The sequence below is a fragment of the Coffea arabica genome, chromosome 5e (assembly GCF_036785885.1).
Source record: "Coffea arabica cultivar ET-39 chromosome 5e, Coffea Arabica ET-39 HiFi, whole genome shotgun sequence".
In the NCBI taxonomy this organism is placed as follows: domain Eukaryota; kingdom Viridiplantae; phylum Streptophyta; class Magnoliopsida; order Gentianales; family Rubiaceae; genus Coffea; species Coffea arabica.
In genome coordinates, this window is record NC_092318.1 from 45,191,379 (window position 1) to 45,210,578 (window position 19,200).

General features: G+C 38.1%; 3 protein-coding genes across 4 annotated transcripts; 1 reads left to right on the top strand and 2 right to left on the bottom strand.

The window, feature by feature from the left end:
- Positions 1–3,249: 3,249 nt before the first annotated feature.
- LOC140007062 (uncharacterized) lies at positions 3,250–3,957 on the top strand. Its single transcript, XM_072049761.1, has 2 exons — positions 3,250–3,760; positions 3,824–3,957. Exons 1-2 carry the CDS (start codon positions 3,250–3,252, stop codon positions 3,955–3,957), a joined length of 645 nt encoding a protein of 214 aa, XP_071905862.1.
- Positions 3,958–11,156: 7,199 nt separating this feature from the next.
- Positions 11,157–13,419, bottom strand: LOC140004401 (putative late blight resistance protein homolog R1C-3). 2 transcript variants are annotated; one of them, XM_072048762.1, is made up of 2 exons: positions 11,697–13,419; positions 11,157–11,598 (listed from the first exon to the last, which is right to left on the bottom strand). In XM_072048762.1, exon 1 carries the CDS (start codon positions 13,417–13,419, stop codon positions 11,716–11,718), a length of 1,704 nt encoding a protein of 567 aa, XP_071904863.1. In that variant the 3' UTR covers positions 11,157–11,598; positions 11,697–11,715. The 2 variants fall into 2 exon arrangements, with proteins under 2 accessions (XP_071904863.1, XP_071904862.1); XM_072048761.1 differs by having other exon boundaries at positions 11,678–13,419.
- On the bottom strand, positions 11,768–17,903 carry LOC113743339 (probable disease resistance protein RXW24L). The gene is made up of 2 exons (XM_072048763.1): positions 17,143–17,903; positions 11,768–14,041 (listed from the first exon to the last, which is right to left on the bottom strand). The coding sequence occupies exons 1-2, from the start codon at positions 17,593–17,595 to the stop codon at positions 13,439–13,441; spliced, it is 1,056 nt and encodes a 351-aa protein (XP_071904864.1). The 5' UTR covers positions 17,596–17,903; the 3' UTR covers positions 11,768–13,438.
- Positions 17,904–19,200: the final 1,297 nt, after the last annotated feature.

Sequence of the window (19,200 nt, forward strand, 5' to 3'; positions counted from 1 at the left end):
TCAAGGGCCTGAACCTGTGATCCCTAAGGATAAGGATGAGAAAAAGATCGAAAATGAGCTTGAGAGGGAGGACAGCAATGGTGCAGGTCAAAAGGTACTTCCAGACCCAGTAATTACAGTTAAAACTAATCCGCTTTCTTTTCCTAGCAGGTTAGAAAAATCGAAAAATCAGGATAAGGAGAAGGAGATCTTGGAGGTGTTTCGTAAGGTAGAGATAAATATCCCCCTCTTAGACGCAATCAAACAGGTACCAAAATATGTCAAGTTCCTAAGAGACCTGTGTGTCAACCGAAGGCGGTTAAGGGGAGATGAAAGGGTCATTGTTGGGGAGAATGTGTCAGCGGTCCTGTTTACCCAAGTGCGGGGACCCAGGTATGTTTACTATCCCCTATAGGATAGGCAACACTGTGATTAGAAGAACCATGTTGGATCTGGGAGTATCAATTAATGTCATGGCTAAATCTATCTATGCTTCTCTAAAACTAGGTCCATTAAAAGAAACTGGGATAATTATTCAATTAACTGACCGAACCAATGCATATCCTGATGGGTTGGTTGAAGATGTGTTGGTAAAAGTTAATGATTTGGTGTTTCCAACTGATTTTTATGTACTTGATATGGATGATGATCACTCACCCGATCCCTCACCTTTATTATTACGTAGACCCTTTATGAGCACAGCACAAACAAAAATTGATGTTAATAAGGGTACCTTATCCATGGAATTTGATGGAGAAATTGTGCACTTTAATATTTTTGATACTATGAAATATCCCTCAAACTCCAACTTTAGCTCAATTTTCTCTGTGAGTGCTATTGACCCTGCGGTGCAGGAAGTATTTGAAACTGTTGGCAGGGATGAGTTGGAGGTGGTTTTGACCAAGCACCTCGAGTTGGAGACAGCTCTTGAGGTGGAGTGGAGTGAAGATTTAAAATGCACGATAGGAGCATTACACTCATTGCCAACCTCCACAAAAAGGTACGAAGTTTCACCTATGTTCATTCCCGAACCTCACCAGAGGGTATTGCCATCGGTGGTGCAGGCGCCTATTTTGGAGTTGAAACCCTTACCAGAGCATCTGAAGTATGCATATCTGGATGACAACGAGACACTCCCGGTGATTATCTCATCGGCACTGTCAAAAATCCAGGAGGAGAAACTGATTCGGGTCCTTAGAGAGTATAAAGAGGCGATAGGTTGGACAATCGTAGACATTAAGGGGATCAGTCCAGCCATCTGTATGCACCGGATTAGACTGGAAGAGGATGCTAAACCTGTTCGGCAGGCTCAAAGGAGGCTCAATCCCCTTATGATGGAAGTGGTGAAGAAAGAAATTTTGAAATTACTATATGTGGGGATTATTTTTGCAATATCAGATAGTCCTTGGGTGAGCCCGGTCCAGATAGTCCCGAAGAAGGCAGGAGTGACGGTGGAAGCCAACCAAACGGGTGAACTCGTGCCAGTGCGCAAATCCACTGGATGGAGGCAGTGTATTGACTATCGTAGGCTAAATGCCGTCACAAAAAAAGGACCATTTTCCTCTCCCTTTCATTGACCAAATGGTTGAACGATTGGCTTGTAGAGCTTATTATTGCTTTTTGGATGGATTTTCAGGATATTTTCAGATAGCGATTGCACCAGAGGATCAAGAGAAGACAACCTTCACGTGCCCGTTCGGGACCTTTGTTTATAGACGAATGCCATTCGGATTGTGCAATGCACCTGCAACATTCCAGAGGTGTATGGTAAGTATTTTTTCTGAATATGTGGAGAAAATAATTGAAGTTTTCATGGATGATTTCAGTGTGTATGGTGATAGTTTTGATACATATCTAGATAATCTGAAATTGATCCTGATAAGGTGTATAGAGACTAATCTTGTGCTCAATTGAGAAAAATGTCATTTTATGGTTGACCACGGGATAGTCTTAGATCATGTTGTGTCGTCTAAGGGTATTGAAGTTGACAGGGCGAAAATAGATATTATATCTGCTTTGCCTTACCCCGCGAGTGTGCGGGATGTACGTTCTTTTCTTGGACATGCAGGTTTCTATCGAAGGTTCATCAAGAATTTTTCAAAAATTGGGGCCCCGTTGTTCCAACTCTTACAAAAGGAGGTGACCTTCGAATTCAATGACAAATGTGAGAAAGCCTTCGTCAAATTGAAAGAGTTGTTGACCTCACCCCCAATCATCCAGCCCCCTGACTGGAGTCTACCATTTGAGATCATGTGCGATGCCAGTGATCATGCTGTAGGGGCTGTGCTGGGGCAAAGAATGGGAAAGGCAGCCCATGTCATCTACTATGCGTCCCGAGCATTGAACGGAGCTCAACTGAATTACTCCACTACTGAGAAGGAGCTTCTAGCAGTAATTTTTGCTTTAGAAAAATTCAGGTTATATTTGTTAGGTGCTAAAGTAATTGTATTTTCTGATCATGCAGCATTAAGGTACCTAATGACCAAGAAGGATGCCAAACCGAGGCTCATCAGGTGGATATTGCTACTGCAGGAATTTGACTTAGAGATGAGGGATAAAAAAGGCTCAGAGAATCTAGTAACTGACCATTTGAGTCACATACCAGTTGGGGAGGAGAGCGAGCCGTTGAAAAATGCATTCCCTGAAGAGCATTTATTTTCCTTAAATTCTCAATTGCCTTGGTATGCTGATTTAGTCAATTATCTAGTAACGGGTAATTTTCCTGCAGGTTAGCCAAAATCGAAGAGGGATAAATTGAAGAGCGACGCCAAGTACTTCATTTGGGATGACCTGTACCTGTGGAAGAGATGTGCAGATCAAGTGATACGGAGATGTGAAAGTGAAGTGGAATTTCAATCGATTTTAGCTTTTTGTCATACTTTTGCATGTGGAGGTCATTTTGGACCCAAGAGAACTGCTCATAAGGTTTTAGAAAGTGAATTTTATTGGCCTTTATTGTTTAAGGATGCCTATGTGTTCTGTAAGTCATGTGATCGCTGTCAAAGGGTAGGTAATATAGCCCGTAGAGATCATATGCCCCAAGTCCCGTTGATTTTTGTTGAAATTTTTTATGTTTGGGGTATAGATTTCATGGGGTCTTTTCCTACTTCCTTTGGTTTTATATATATTTTGCTGGCAGTTGATTATGTGTCTAAATGGGTGGAGGCTAAGACCACTAGGACTAATGACTCGAAAGTAGTTGCAGATTTTATCAGGTCTAATATTTTTGTGCGATTTGGAATGCCAAGAGCTATTGTCAGTGATAGGGAAATGCACTTCTGCAACAAAATCATAGCTGCGTTGTTTCGCAAGTATGGTGTACTCCACAGGGTCTCAAAGTCGTACCACCCTCAGACCAATGGTCAAGCAGAGGTATCGAACCGGGAAATCAAATCCATCTTGGAAAAAATGGTGCGCCCCGATAGGAAAGATTGGAGTCAACGGTTGGAAGATGCACTCTGGGCCTATCGGACGACGTACAAGACTCCAATAGGGATGTCGCCGTACAGGTTGGTATTTGGGAAGCCATGTCACCTTCCAGTGGAATTCGAGCACAAAGCTTTTTGGGCGATTAGGCAATGCAACATGAACTTAGAGGAGGCCGGTGCCCAACGAAAGTTGAAATTGCAAGAATTGGAGGAGATTCGGAACGAAACCTACGAAAATGCATTAATTTATAAGGAGAGAAGCCGGACATTTCATGATCAACAAATTTCAAGAAAAACCTTTGAAGTTAGTCAGAAGGTCCTCCTGTACCAATCTAGGCTCAAGCTATTCCCAGGTAAGTTACGTTCCCGTTGGATTGGACCTTTCACTGTGACTCACGTTTTTCCCTATGGTGCAGTTGAAATCCAGAGTGCTAAATCAGACAATAAGTTTGTGGTGAATGGACACCGTCTCAAACATTATTACGAAAGTTTTTCAAGTGGAGAAGTGGAGACAATAAGTCTAGACGCACCACCGTGTCCTAATCAGTGACACTTTACCATGTCTAGCCAAAGACATCAAAGAAAGGCGCTTATTGGGAGGTAACCCAATCTCTTTTAATTGTTTGTTTGATTTTGTGCGATAGTTAAATAGGTTTTCCTTGAATTGGACTGATTTTGGGTTTCAATTTTCATTTTTGCTGATTTGTAGGTGTTCGTCTGTCATGACGCGCCTGCGTGATAACGTATGGAGCGCTCACGGTCAGAATCGTTAGAAAGGGTTTCGATCCTTATGACGCGCCCGCGTCATGACGCATGGAGAACTCACGATCAGAATCGACAGAAGGGGTTCCTACCCTCTTGACGTGCCCACGTCACGTACGCGGGAACGGTAAGGATTCAAAAAAAAAAAAAAGAAGAGATTTTACAAAACAAAAAAAAACACAAAAAAAGAAATAATAAGAATAAAATTTTCTCACCGTAGCTCAAATAGATTTTTTTTTTTAAATTCGCTTTTTCTTTCTTTCTTTCTTGCTAGAACCACTTCCCCTCGCGTCTCTCTCTCTGGCTCTCCTTTTCCCCAGCTCCGCCGATCCGTCAAACAGGCTTGGAATCTGCGTGGCTCACATCTGTCGCTTCAATTAGTGCTTTAATTCAAGTAAGTTGTTGGAAATTGTCTGGATTTCGATAAACCTGGATCTCTGTGGCGAAGTTGGACTATTTCTGTGGTTGTGGGTTGCCTGGGGTGGTATTTGTGCCAGTTGAGCTATTCGTCACAATTGGGCAAATTTATTTCCATTGTTTGGGGTGTTCTGTCCATCGATTCCAGTTCTGCTTTCACAGGGGTCTATTTTAATTGCCTGTTGATTTAAATCATCGATGTGGAAAGAGCTTTATCTGTGATTTTGGGTCTATTTATTTGTGCGAGTCTCTGCCTCCTGTCCGGATTGATTTGCTCCCCGGATTGATTGTTAACTTCAGTGAACTGAGTTTCCACCTAAGGCTCCTTTACTTGCTTTGTTCCTTGGAATTTTAATCCTCTGTTGCTTTTCTTTAGAGGTTTGGAATCTTTCTGGTGCCTGGGTTAATACTTGGGGCTACGGCTTTACTACTGCTTTGCTTTGCTGTAGCATTTGGTGAAATTCCTGGGGACATTTGTTGAAATCTTAGTTGGCCCGCGTTTACTTTTGCCTGTGAGTTGGGGTTCTTATTACTTTTTGTTGGACATTGCATATTTTATTTTGCTGGTGGTTGGATATATATTTGGGGGTGATTGTTTTGCTGGTATTCTATCTTTGCTGCTTGCTCAGTGTGCGGGCAACTCTATATTTGGGCCCTGTGATCGTTGGAATCTATATATCTTGTTGGGTGAGTTGACTATGGCAGCAATGGTGAGACCCAAGTCCTCCTCTAGGTCTAGGGCCTCTCAGTCTCAACCCCCTCCACAAGCCTCTATTCCTGTAAACTCACCTACCAACCTACCCTCCTCTTCTAGTGCTCGAACCCGTTTGGGTAGAGGTAGGGGTGCTCAGGTAGATACCCCGGCTCACTTTGGGAGGCACTTGACCTTCACCAGACCCGCTGATCAGCAGAGATACGCTAAGGTCTGTGAGAGGCGTATTATACCCTGCAAATCTTGTCAGAAAATCACTATGACTGCCTTGGGTATACGGGAGGAGGTCGATCAGATGTTTACCGCCATTGGGTGGCGCCCGTATCTTGATATCTCCTGCCCTGCTTTTGTTGAGCTGATTCGGGAGTTTTACTCCACCTTTGAGTTCGAGTTGCCTACGAGATACACCGTTGACACATCGAATGTCATTCATTTCCGTCTAATGGGTAGGGAGTTCAATTTCTCCATTACCCAGTTCAATCTGGCATTTGGATTTATCACGAGAGAGTATGCTGAAACTAGGGAGTATGCGGAGAGTGCCTGTGATTACATAGAGCCATTTCTCTCCCACTACCATGATGTGTGGGAGGAAATGCCAGTCGATCGGCACCGCTACGACCCTTCTAGGTCTAGGAGCTCCTTTCTTAAGGATCCTAGTGCCCGATACGTTCAGCGATTCTTAGCCTACAGCTACTCAGGGCGCAAGGACAGCTCCGGTATACTCTCTCGACCTGAGTTTTTCTTCCTCTGGAGTATGAAGAACAATATCAAGGTCAACTTGGGGTGTTGGTTGGCGGCTCAGTTCAAGACTGTTTTGACCAAGAAGAACAAACCTCTGATTCTTGGGTCCTACATCACCCACTTGGCGACGCAGTTGGGAGTTCTTAATCTGGAGGACCACGACTTACATTTGACTTTCGAGATGGAGCTCCTAGACGTGGACTGCTTAGAGAAAATGGGAGTCGTCGAGCGCCTGCCCAATGGTTTCCACCAGTTTACCCCTCCGGGACCAGTTCGAGCTCCGGGTACGCGGCCTTCGACACAGGCGGGGCCCTCTTCATTCCCTGGGTCGGCCGAGGACACTGCTGGACCGTCTGCCTCCGCCCCACCACCTCCACCACCTGGGGCTCCTGAATGGCAACAACTCCGGGAGCAGGTTCAGAATTTAGAGGCTCGGATGCTCAACGTTGACCTCAATGTAGCCGGCATAGCGCAGAATTTGGCGCAATTTTTGCATCATGCGGGTTTTCCTCCTCCATTTCCGCCTCGCCCACCACTTTGACCGGACTTCAGGGAAGTTTTGCTGTCCTCTCTCCCACTTTTGTTGCTTATTTGTCATATTGAGGACAATGTGTCCTATAGGTGTGGGGGGGGTTTGCAATGAGGTGCCAGTGTTTTAGTTTTTAGTAATTTTTAGTTTTTAGGTGCTTCCTTAACTTTTAGTTTGTTCTTTGTTTATTTCCATTCAGTCATTTCCTTTCTTTCTAGTGATGAGCTGTCATGTGAATGCCAAAATTTGCTGGATTATTGCCTCTAATGCTACTTTTGCCAAGTTTTTTTTAAAAAAATAAATGTATATCGAGTTAATGTGGTTGGGTCCAAGACATCTCCTTGGTGAATATCGGACTGCTTGACTCTCTTGATTTCTTTGTTAACTTTTCTAAGTATAGGGAATGACTGTTGGCGTTTTAATGTGAACTGGTCCAATATTGACTCCAGTTCTCCATGTTTGGCAATAATGAGGCGAGCTGCTCCTATGCTTGGTTGTTAGTGTTGTTATTTCGCGTTTTTGCGTTGTTTGGCTGTGAATAAGCTTGACTGTACTCCGCTATTAGTTACTACTGAGTAACCGGGGATCTGCACCTAAAAGTGTCGATTCTCGCGTCAAAAAGTAGTACTTTTTATGAGTATGTGGTCGTATAGTGGTAGGAGTTGAGTAACCGGGCTCCTTCATCTAAAAATGTTGGAGTTCGCGTCAAAAGGCTCCAACGGCTAGAGACTAAGTCGTTTCGTGTTATTGTTATCAATTGTTACAAAAAAAAAAAAAAAACAGAAAAGTGCAGGTTTGTAGTATGTTAGAGGTCAGCTTGTTGATTTATGGACTGAATATGGAGGCTTTGGTTAATATTTGGATTGTTTGCTGATAAATGTTATGCGCCATTCCTTTTTCTTAAATTAGCTAATTTGGAAATTGAAGGAGTTTGTAGTTTAAAAGCTAACCGGGGTGATGTTCTTTGGAGTTTTATCACTGATGCTTGATTTATGATTTTCTTGGTGTCTTGGCAATTTGATAGAAAGAGCAATGGCCATTATCAAATTTAGGTATCTGTTTACTATTCTTATGCTTGAGGACAAGCATGGTTTAGGTGTGGGGGGAATTGATAGGTTGCAATTTATTCATTTATTTTATTATTAATTTTCCCTATTACCTGACTTGATATGGATTAATTGCTGGATTCTACTCATTTTTCTTAATTTGCACTTATTTCAGGGAGTAGATCAAAACTACCACAATTACTGCTATTTTGACAGTCATCGGGAAAGAAATTAAATAGAAGGCTTGCAGGGGCATTTTTGGAAGAAGGGACACGAGCCCTTTTCGGTCATTTTGACTAAAGTGTTCTTCTGCCTGGAGCCGCCGCACGGAGCATGAGGATATAAGAGAAAATTGTGCAGAAGAAGGGGCGGCTAGCTTAGCTTAGAATTTCTTTATTCCCTTTTAAATTTTGGATTAGGAACTGGGGCGCATGGCAGGAGATCTGAGCTCTGGTTCTCGACTTTTCTTTGTAGTTTATTGTAGCTTTTATCTCCACGCATGTCAGGAGATTGGAGGCTTTCTTCTTTGACTTTTCCGCCTTGTACCTTTTGAGTGGCTTCGCTCTACGGATGCTAGGAACAATAAAGAGATTCAATTGTTACCTGTGACTTTCATTTGCTTTCTAATTGTTCGACGAATTGCAGCTTCCTAAAATGCAGACAATGGCCGTGACTTTTGCTAAAATTTCCAGTGGACTTAGTTCATCAAATATGAACTAATTTCCTCACTCTAGTCAGGAAACAACGGATGCTTTGGGTCGCCTAAAATTGTGAGATCGATTTAATTTAATCTTTTTCTTTTATTTATTGGTATTCGCATATTCCTTGATTACTATGCTTATGGTTATTCAACTAATTGATTGTTTTGGATCCGGATAATTAATTGATTTGATAATCTATTGTCAATTAGGGCATTAAATCCGTAATTGTTTAATTGCCTTAAATTAGTGACAACTGGCACGATTAGATTTGTGTCAGCGGGATACGCGGGCTAATCTGAAATAATCCTGGTAATGCGTTATTTGGTTAGAATAGGGCTCCTCTAATACGTAAGGCAATTGGGGAATTAAATCTTACGGGCGTACCTAGGATTATTTTCCTAATTAGAGCAGTGATTAACAGGCGTACCTTGATCACCGACACAGTAAGAGGGGGGTTGACTGTCATCACTTGTTTGACAGTTATAACCTATTTATCAGTAAATAATTGGAATTGGCTTTGCATCAATGATCAATTAGGTGAACCATTGCTGAAGTTATTTCTTGGCTAGATCTTTAATTAATATTATCTTGATTTTAGTGAATTGCCATTTGGTTTTTAGTTGTCTACTTTATTTTATTTTTAATTGTTTTCTTGTGTTAATTGATTTAGGCTTCTAATTATTGTTACTCTAAGTTCAGTGAATTGTTGTTTAATTTCTAGTTAGTTATTTATTTTTATTTCCTTATTTGAATTTATTTGATTGTCGTCGTCTCTACAAAATCACCCCTTGTGTTACCTTGGATTTCTTAAGAGACAAATATACTCAGTCTCTGAGGATACAACCCTACTTGCTCTGTCTATAAATTCATAATTATTTGTGAAAAAATAACCATCCCATTCGGGTATATCGGATCAAGCAAACTCTTCGGGAACAGGGTGAATCAAGTAACCCATTGCACACCTAAAGTCCCTGCTCCAGTACTTGGAATTGGATTTTGGTCATTTTAACTGGCAATTAGGTTTAATTTTATTATTGTGCAGGCTTTGACAAGGCCATCAAGTTGAAATTTTAATTTCATTAGGTAGCTTTCCAATTTCCACAAGACTTAATCCTGTCATGCATGCTCTCCAATTCGTAGAGAACCTAAAATTTGATGTCAAATTGTTGATCTAGCGATGAATACTTTATATTTCTTCGTTTTGGGCTAAGGAAGTAAATTGAGAGTATCTTTCTTTTACAAAAAAAAAAAAAAAAAACTACTTTTAGTTTTTTTCTCTCTTTGTGTTTTAAGACATATATGTAACATAAAAAAAAAAGGAACAAACTGATTAATGTGCAGCTGTTAATCAAACCCTACATATCCATTTGTGTAAGATTTGGTAATCCTTTTTAGTTAAAAAACACAATTTTATTCCATGAAATCTGCTCTAATCATACATGTTACATATACAGTAAATTTGAAGAATCACTAGATTTGCTAATCTAAAAAATAATGAAGATTATATTATGAAACTCTAACAAATTTTGAATTTAAATAAATCACCAGCAATCCAATAAAATTTGTACATGTCAACACTAGATTTACTATTCAATTGGTTCAAGCTTAAATTCGATGCTGAGATTTGATGAAATGATCCAAGAAATCAAGATCCAACATACAAATACTTTTAAAAAAAAAAATCTTAGATCCAATACAAAAGACAAAAAGCTAAAAAAAATATAGAATACAAATAAATTGTGATCTTATTGCCTACAATTTAGTGACACAAGTTATTCTTTGGGATGGGTTAAATCCATACTCCTACAATCTAAATTCACACCCTTAATGCACTAATGACTTGGACTGCGAGTACTGATAAATTGTACTATTAGTATTAAAAGTTATACCCAATATAGATTTGGGTCATAGGGGTGTAGATTAAGTATCACCTATGTTCTTTTCATGTGCATTTGACAATGTATTGTTTCACCTGATAATTGAGTGTAAAATGACTGGATCACAGTCCATAACTTCGAGGAAAGTTAGGGACTGATCTCAACCACAAAATGGTTTTCAAGCCAACTTGTTACCAGCAAATCCAAAGTCCAGTCAATATTTCTCATACCAAGAATTTTTTCTAATTTTTTTAATTTAGCACCTATTATTATTATTATTATTATTATTATTTTGTCAATCATCATCCTTACTTCTACTCTATCCTAATCTTGCAACTTGGTAAATTGGGTTCGCATTCTTGCAAGGCAGATTGTGAACGAGGGACGACAGCGGTACTTGCCCTCTGTGTAAACTGTATTTGAGGAGTTGATACTCCAGTACTAAAATTTTTTTTTCTTTCTTGGGATAAAAAATTCTTGCATGACGAATTATCTTAATATTTGCTCTACCATTTTCTAATCCAGTTAATTTTTTTACAAAAAAAAAAAAGAAGATTGAATCAGTTATTCAACCAAATTAGGATACCCAACCTGGTCTATTTACTTCCAAAGTTGGCTCTACGAAAATGACTCGGTCTATACTAAAGTAGGTTAATTAAATTGGAAATTGACATAACTCATAAGATAAGCTAGCAGTTTAACTTAATAATGAGGAACTAAGAAATGGGAAGCAATATAAGTCTGATCAATAGAATTAAGTACGGAGCTATAGCTATTGGTATAAACATAACCATTGGTGGTTCATTTCAAGTTGCAACCGATCAATAGTACTAAATAACCATTGGTGTTCCCTAAATTCTCATCACCATGACTCTAGTCTTCAATGTAATACAAAGTGAAAGCAACTTTACTATGTCGTAGTTCTTCCGTAGTTTCCAAGGAAAAACTATAGCAATTTCATCAATTAACACAAGGAAGGGTAAAATACATCAGAGCAAGATTCAACATAAACTTAACAATACAGCAAGAGAAACAAGATGAGGTTAAAACCAAACCTCTAACAGGAAGAAAAGTACAAGACTCTAGATTCAATGCAGCAAGAGTTTCCTGGTGGAAAGAGAATATCTTGTACCTTATTTCAATCACTGAATTTGCCACAAGATCTACGGCCTTATTTCTATCACAACAATTGTTCAAAAGAAAATTTGACATTTTCAAAGATACTGAGAAAGAAAAACAAGCAAAGAGATCATAGCAGCAGAATGTCGTTGCCCGGAGATAGGTACCAGGCCTTTATTACAGCAGAATGGAGAAGAAACACAAAAGATCGAGATAGAAGCTTCAGTGCCTCCAAGTTATGAATTCGTTTGGGCGAGCAGAAGACAAAAACTAGCAAGCATGAAATCCTGCAAAATTCATTGTTTCAAGTTTGCAAAAGATGATGGATTAAGATTCAGGAGTGGAAGTCAGAACAAGTTTACTAACCTGTTAAAGAAGCACTTACAGAGCAGTTTGCTTGGCGTTCAATACTCTGGAGGATAAACAATGAGCTTAACAGGGCTAGCCTTTTTACTCTTTTGCTGCAAAAGCACTTCCAATTGTAGTTGCACAATTCTCCTGGCAGATGAAACTACCGAATCCTTGGTATGTTCAACTTTGATCATCTCGAGCTTCTTCATGTGAACAAAGTCAGCTGGGATCCGCTCAAGTGTTTTGCACTGCTTGAGAATAAGGCATTTGAGTTCTGGGAAGTCATTGGCTTTAGCGTCCCAACGCTTTAAATCTGTAGCTCCAATGAAGAAAACTTTCAGAGAAGGAAAACCCCCTTGTTTAGTCTTCCAATAATCTCCCTTAAAGGCATAGTCCTTCAACTTGAGCACCTCAAGATACCTAAGGTTTCCGAGTATAGACATGTAATTCCAATCTAGACTTGTATTATGCAGACTCAGCCTTGTCAGCTTTCGTGGGAATTTGTGTGCCTGAGGAAGGGCAAGCAGCTTGGAGTTTACATCATCACCATATAGCTTCAAATTTTCAAGCGAATCCACTTCGCAAAGACTGTCAAACAAACTAGACTCGCCATTGGCCTCCACAAGATCGTGCAACTTCCCACGTATGCCGAGCTTCTTAAGGTTTTTAGCCCTTTTAAACACTTCTTTTGTAAGACTTTCAGGTGAAACAGTAGATAGAGTTTGTAGGTTTTCACCTCCAGGAGATTGATCTGAACATTTAGGCAAGGTTGTGGAGGAATTAGTATGTAGATGCCTTAACTTTTTCATTGCCCAAATGTCTGCTTCTATTGCAAGGGTAGGGGATGTGGTGCGAACTACAAGAGTTTGCAAGTTAAGCAGGCTAGACATTTTTTTGGGAAGGATCTTGAGCTCACAACAGATGGCAATGAACTTTAGGAGAACAAGGTTAGGCAGTTGGACTGGAAAACGAGGTCCAGGGAGCTTGATGGACAGAATATCCAACACTCGGAGTAGATTGAACTGCTTAAATACATTTGGGTAGAGATCTTGGTTCAGTGTAGTTTCTTCCTGGCCAAAACTCAAGAATGAACGGACATTCTGAGCAGGTTGTTGACTGGAAATGTAGTTCGAGAATTGAGAATTAATGCAGAAAAGGCGACGGCTGGAAGATGAAACCGTCCCCATGTCACATTCTTGGAAAAGATTTTCAGCTTTGGCTGTCCTTTTGCAGAAGTCACGCAGCGTATCATGGACTAAACACGTCTTAATCCGACCACTTAAGGTTCTCTGCCTCACCATCACTAAGTTCCTGTCAACCAATTCCCGCAAACATCTCTCTGTTGTTTCCTCCATACTTTCTCCCTTAATCTGGGGAATGAAGCCTTCCGCTATCCACAACTGGAACAATTTTGAAACTTGGATCTCCAAGTCTTCAGGGAAGACACCAAGGTATAGAAAACATGACTTGTATACGTGACGCAAGTTATCATAACTCCGTCTTATTAAATCATCCACTAATTGTTTCTGGCTGTCACTGTCTAACTCATCCATGCTAAGTGATTTTTGAGCCTTGCTCTCCCACCACTTCTCGTTTTCTGGATCATTCCTCAGAATACCTGCTGTTACCACTATTGCTAATGGTAGCCCGCCACATTTTTTCAGAATTCTTGATTCAGCAGGTTGCAGCTTCTCTGGGCATTCATTTTCATTGAAAACCTTCGTCCTTAGTAATTCTTCAGCTTCTTCTATAGTCATAAATCGCAACAGGTAGGGATCAGTCTTTGTTGCAGCACGCTTGGCCAGACTCTTGCCGAGTAGTTATCAACACCCTACTGCCCTTGTTATAATCTGGAAAAGCACCCTTGAGATCTTCCCATGCTTTTGTATCCCAAACATCGTCCATGACAATCAAATACTTGTACTTCAGTGTCTTTCGGACCTCGGCAACTAATTCTGGCACCGACATGTTACGATCCCTAATGTCCTTGATGAAGGCACTTAGTATACTAAGAAGCACTTCTTTCTTGTTGTAATCCTTCGAAACACTGACAAATATGCGAGTGAAAAAATGATATTCAACTTGAGGGTCATTCAGCACCTTTCTTGCAAGCGTTGTCTTCCCGAGTCCAAGCATGCCATGAATTGACACTATTTCAAGCGGGTTTTCGTCACCATGTTGCTCTGCCTCCGATGTGCTCTGCTCCCTTGACACTATTTCAAGCGGGTTTTCGTCACTGTGTTGCTCTGCCTCCGATGTGCTCTGCTCCCTTGCGTCGGACCTGCCTGGGTCTAGTTTGGGTATGCCAAGAAGGTCCAGTACCATGTCAGCTGCATCCTCAAACCCAATGATTCTGTCTCCCCATTGATTGCATGCAGGCTATTTGCATGAAAGTAAAGGAATCAATGACGAATTGAAAGAGTTGAACCAGAAGATATTAAGGGCTAAAACTTTGAAGCTCTACACCTTAAATTTAATAAAGGAATCAGAGACAAATTTTAAGGAATAAGGGGCGAGTTTAAAATGCAGACGACAGGATGGATCCAGATAAATGTATCAACAATTCAATTGTGAAGATGGCAGGCGCAATTTGCATTGGCACAATAACCGATTATTACTCGCAAGGAGAAGAGAGTCATAAGACATCCAAGAGTATGCAACTGATTTCCTCAGTTGCACCTTGCTGCTCTTTGTCAGTAAAACTAGTAAGTCCATATTTCGCAGGTAAGAGTTAACCCTTTTTATATTTAATATGGTTTTCTTCTATTTTGTGGTTTTCTTCTATTAATTAATTAAGGGTTGTGTCTTATATAAATATATATATATATAGGTCTTTTATGAGATTCTTAACAGTATGATTCACAAGAGGTGGACCTACTATTAATACTCCAATATTTTAGCATTAATATTTGCATTTTTTGCAAACAAAATAACACCGAGCACATTTTTCATATGGATACAAAAACAGAAAACAAAATCTTTTAAAATATACCCAGTAAAGAACCAAAAGGATGACAACTAATGAAGCCAGTGAGAGTCTTAAGATCTACACAAGGTTAACCTGCTTTCCTTCTTTCATTTTGAAAATCACATTACCTTCGGGAGTTTAATTTAGTAATTTAGAATTTTTTTCATAACACCCTTTTATATAATTAACTAATTAGAATGTTCATGCGTGTTTTTATTGACAGTAAATTTCCACCCAAAAAAAAAGTGGTGAAACTTTTCAACCCGTCCCCTCTCTGCTGCCAGCCTCGCCCTCCCATGCTACACTCCCCCTTCCTTCCCCTACTCCCAACAGTTTTACCCTCCCCTCCTTCCCCAGCTGCCCTTCTTTCATTTCCTCCTTCCTCTAGAGCAACTTCAATAAGCAACTTCAAATTAAATGAAATAAATTAAAATTTTCTAAATACACTTTTTTTTCATTTATTTTAGTCAACTGACACTGGAATTTTTCCTCTTTTTTGCTTTCCTTCCTCGATCCAAACAACACATCCAGTGTTTGCTTTGTATTATTTTTATATATAATTTAAATAAGGGATAATTGCAGAAACCTCCCCTGACTTTTATAGTAATAGCATGGACCTCCCCTATCAATTTTGAAATAGCACTGACCTCCCCTATCAAAAGTTGGAGGCAATTTAATAAGCAAAAGTGGGTCAATTTACTAAAGTACCCCTGACATGATTTAATTTTACCAAATGAATGTGATGAGTACTTTCATCAAACCCAACAAAACATTTGTTAATAAAAATTACACTAAATTAACTATTTCTGCATAGTTTAACTAATTAACTAAATAACTAAATAACTAATAATCTAATTAATAAATAACAAATTATCTAATTAACTAATTATCTAATTGTTAATAGTTATTAACTAATCAAACTATTTCTGCATAGTTAAACTAATTAACTATTAACTAATTATCTAATTAATTAATTAACTAATTTCTATTTATCTAATTAACTAATTAACTAATTATCTAATTAACTAATTAACTAAAGCTGTTGTCTGTCCGAAACTAACAAACTATTTGCATGTTAAACTAATTAACTAATTAACTGCTTAACTAATTAACTACCTAATTATCTAATTAATTAATTAACTAATTTTTGTTTATCTAATTAACTAATTAACTAATTAACTAAAGTTGTTGTCTATTCGAAACTAACAAACTATTTGCATGTTAAACTAAATAATTAATTAACTAACTAATTATCTAATTAATTAATTAACTAATTAACTAATTTCTGTTTATCTAATTAACTAATTATCTAATTAATTAATTAACTAAAACTGTTGTCTATCCGAAACTAACAAACTATTTGCATGTTAAACTAATTAACTAATTAACTAACTAACTAATTAACAAACTATTTGCATGTTAAACTATATGCAGTACGCATTATCTATTTAAAGTATCGGCTCTTTATGGGTATTTTACTTTCAAACATTTAATTTATGATAAAAACATCAATGTTTGTAAGTAAAATTCAAAAAGTGTTACAGTAATATCAATATTTTTAATTTCAAACATTTAATTTATGGTCCTATGCCCCTCCCTTTTTGTAAGAATATTACTGTAACACTTTTTGAATTTTACTTACAAACATTGATAGTTTTATCATAAATTAAATATTTGAAAGTAAAATACCTATAAAGAGCCGATACTTTAAATAGGTAATGCGTACTGCATATAATTTAACATGCAAATAGTTTGTTAATTAGTTAGTTAGTTAATTAGTTAATTAGTTAAGCAGCTAATTAGTTAATTAGTTTAACATACAAATAGTTTGTTAGTTTCGGACAGACAACAGCTTTAGTTAATTAGTTAATTAGATAATTAGTTAATTAATTAATTAGATAATTAGTTAATTAGTTAATAGTTAATTAGATAATTAGTTAATTAATTAATTAAATAATTAGTTAATTAGTTAATAGTTAATTAGTTTAACTATTAACTTAACTATTAACTAATTAGATAATTAGTTAAGCAATTGTCAAGCAAATAATAATTGTCAAGCAAGTAAGGGCAAAATTGGAAGAAAATTCTTATCTCACTTCTACAAAAGCTGTCAAGGAGGTTTCTGCAACGAATTGTTACTGTTCAGGGGAGGTGAATGCAATTTCTAAACCTAGAGGGGAGGTCAGTGCAAATGTCAGAAATCTCAGGGGAGGTTTCTGCAATTATCCCTTTAAATAAAATGGATGTGAACTACTTTCCTCTACAATCATCGTTTCAAAAATCAGACTGAATTGGTGGTTCAATCGATCAAATCACAAATCGGCAATATATCCTACTTTGTCCCTTGCAAAAATTTCTAGGCACAGAGGAAAAGAATTAAATACAAAACAAAATTTTAAAAAAAAAAAAACTACAAATGGTCGAAACAAGAAATACCCCCTCTACGGACAAAATATGAGCTTTTCTTCAAGATGGACGTAAAAATTTTGATAGAAAGAGGATGGAATTGTACCGTATAATTGTCTGCGGGAATAGGATCACATATTCCGCTTGTTATGATGCGGACGCCAATGTCCTTGTTGTCATTGCACGCCTTCTTCACCTTTTCAGTCAGCTCACGAATGGCTTTGCCCAAGTTCCGTGTGTTTTCTAGGCGATCCCACAAGCCCACCACTTTCCCAACGAAATTCTTGTTTTTGAACCGTGACACCTCGACGATGTGGGTTTCCAGGACATCTTCAACTTCATGCACCCGATTCCTGATCTCGTCCGCCAGCCCCCTCAGGATGTCGTCTTTGTAGTACTCGTCAGTGTACAACTCCATGAATTTCTTCAGTAGAACGAGGTTGTCCGTAAGCTCCTTGATTTTGGCATCGGTACCGCTCATCAATTTGCGGTTCTCATCGATCAACTGCAGCACATATGTAAAGATAAATCCTACTCCAAGTTCTATTGCCTTGTCCATCTCTAATTGACTTGTTTTTTGCTTTGATTTCTCTGTTGACAGAGGAAAGCAAGCTAGAACTGATTATTACTCCTCCAAGAAATGCACTGTAGTATGGACTGGGATTGGGAGGCCGTAGCTGAAGGCGTAAGGCCTCGTACAAATGCTACTACTACTTATACTCGCTCGGATCTTGTCCAGTTTCGCGTTGACTTGACTTGGTCTACTGTGGGGCAGCAACCAAGGACTTGATAACCTTGTGGGGTGGGGCAGCAACACGTCAAGTCAACTCTTGAATTTGTTTAAGAGAGGTAAAGGAGGAGAAGGAGGGAGGGAGGGAGGGAGAGAAGAGAAGGGGAAAGAGGCAGAAGGAGAGAGAAGGAGAGAAGGAAAAAAAGGGGGAGGGTTGCGCTATTATCGACGCCAGAAAAGATGTCAGCAGAAGTGCCGACCGACTAATGTGGGGAAAGAGAAAGAAGAAGAAAGGCAAAAAAATATTCATGGGGTTTTGAAATGTTTTGGGATGTCTATTTTAAAATTTTGGGGTATTTTTAAAGAGTTTTTATAGACAAATTTGTAAAAAAAATTTATCTATTAAAAATTCCTTAGATTTTTGACAATTTCACTCTACTCTCTTGAGGTTTACGTAATTACGGAGACCTCCCTTGGTTTCAGAAAAGGACAACAATCCCTTCATTAATTTTCAATAGACAAATTTGTAAAAAAAAAAAAAAAATTATCTATTAAAAATTCCTTAGGTTTTTGACAATTTCATTCAACTCTCTTAAGGTTTACATAATTACGGAGATCTCCCTTGGTTTGATAAAAGCACAACAATGCCCTTCATTAATTGTCAACTAATTGAAAACTCTATCAAATATTAAAACTCTCTCATCTATTTTCAACCAATAATTCAAACTACAGCTTTTTTCATTTAATTATTTATCCTCTTCTTCCTACATTTATTTTCTTTTTAAACTCGTTTATTTATTATTATCAACCAAATGTGCACTTTCGCCACTAATAAATCACCATACATACCAAACCACAAATACTTATATATCTTGGTATCTATTCTCAATTCCCGATATTTCATTATTATTAAATGGTTTCCTTGCGCCCATTTTTGTTTCCAATTTTTGATAGGCATTAGCAAATTTGAAATTGTCAAATGATAAATTGAGTGCTAATTTCATTATCAATCTAGATCAAGATGAAGATAGTGATAGTGATCAAAAATAAAAATTAAGGATAAGAAGTGGAAAATGAACTAAATATAGGTTATGCTGTTATGGTTGTCATGAAAAAAAAGTGTTCTTGGTATATATTTATAATTGCATTGTGTTTCTATTTTTTATTTACAATTATTGATATTATTCCTCTAGAGAGAGTTTAATTAATTTTGAGCTCTGTGCTAATGGAATATAATGGATATTGATATTACTAGTGATTGTTTAGATTATTTTGTATTAAGAAAGTGGTAGCCATGGAATTAAAATTTAGGAATATTGATGAATATTGTTGTGTATTAAGTAAAATCTGATATTGATATGAGATTGTAAATAAGTTTTTGGGTATCTGATGTAGCGTTTATAGTTGATACAATGGCCTGCATAATAAATTTTT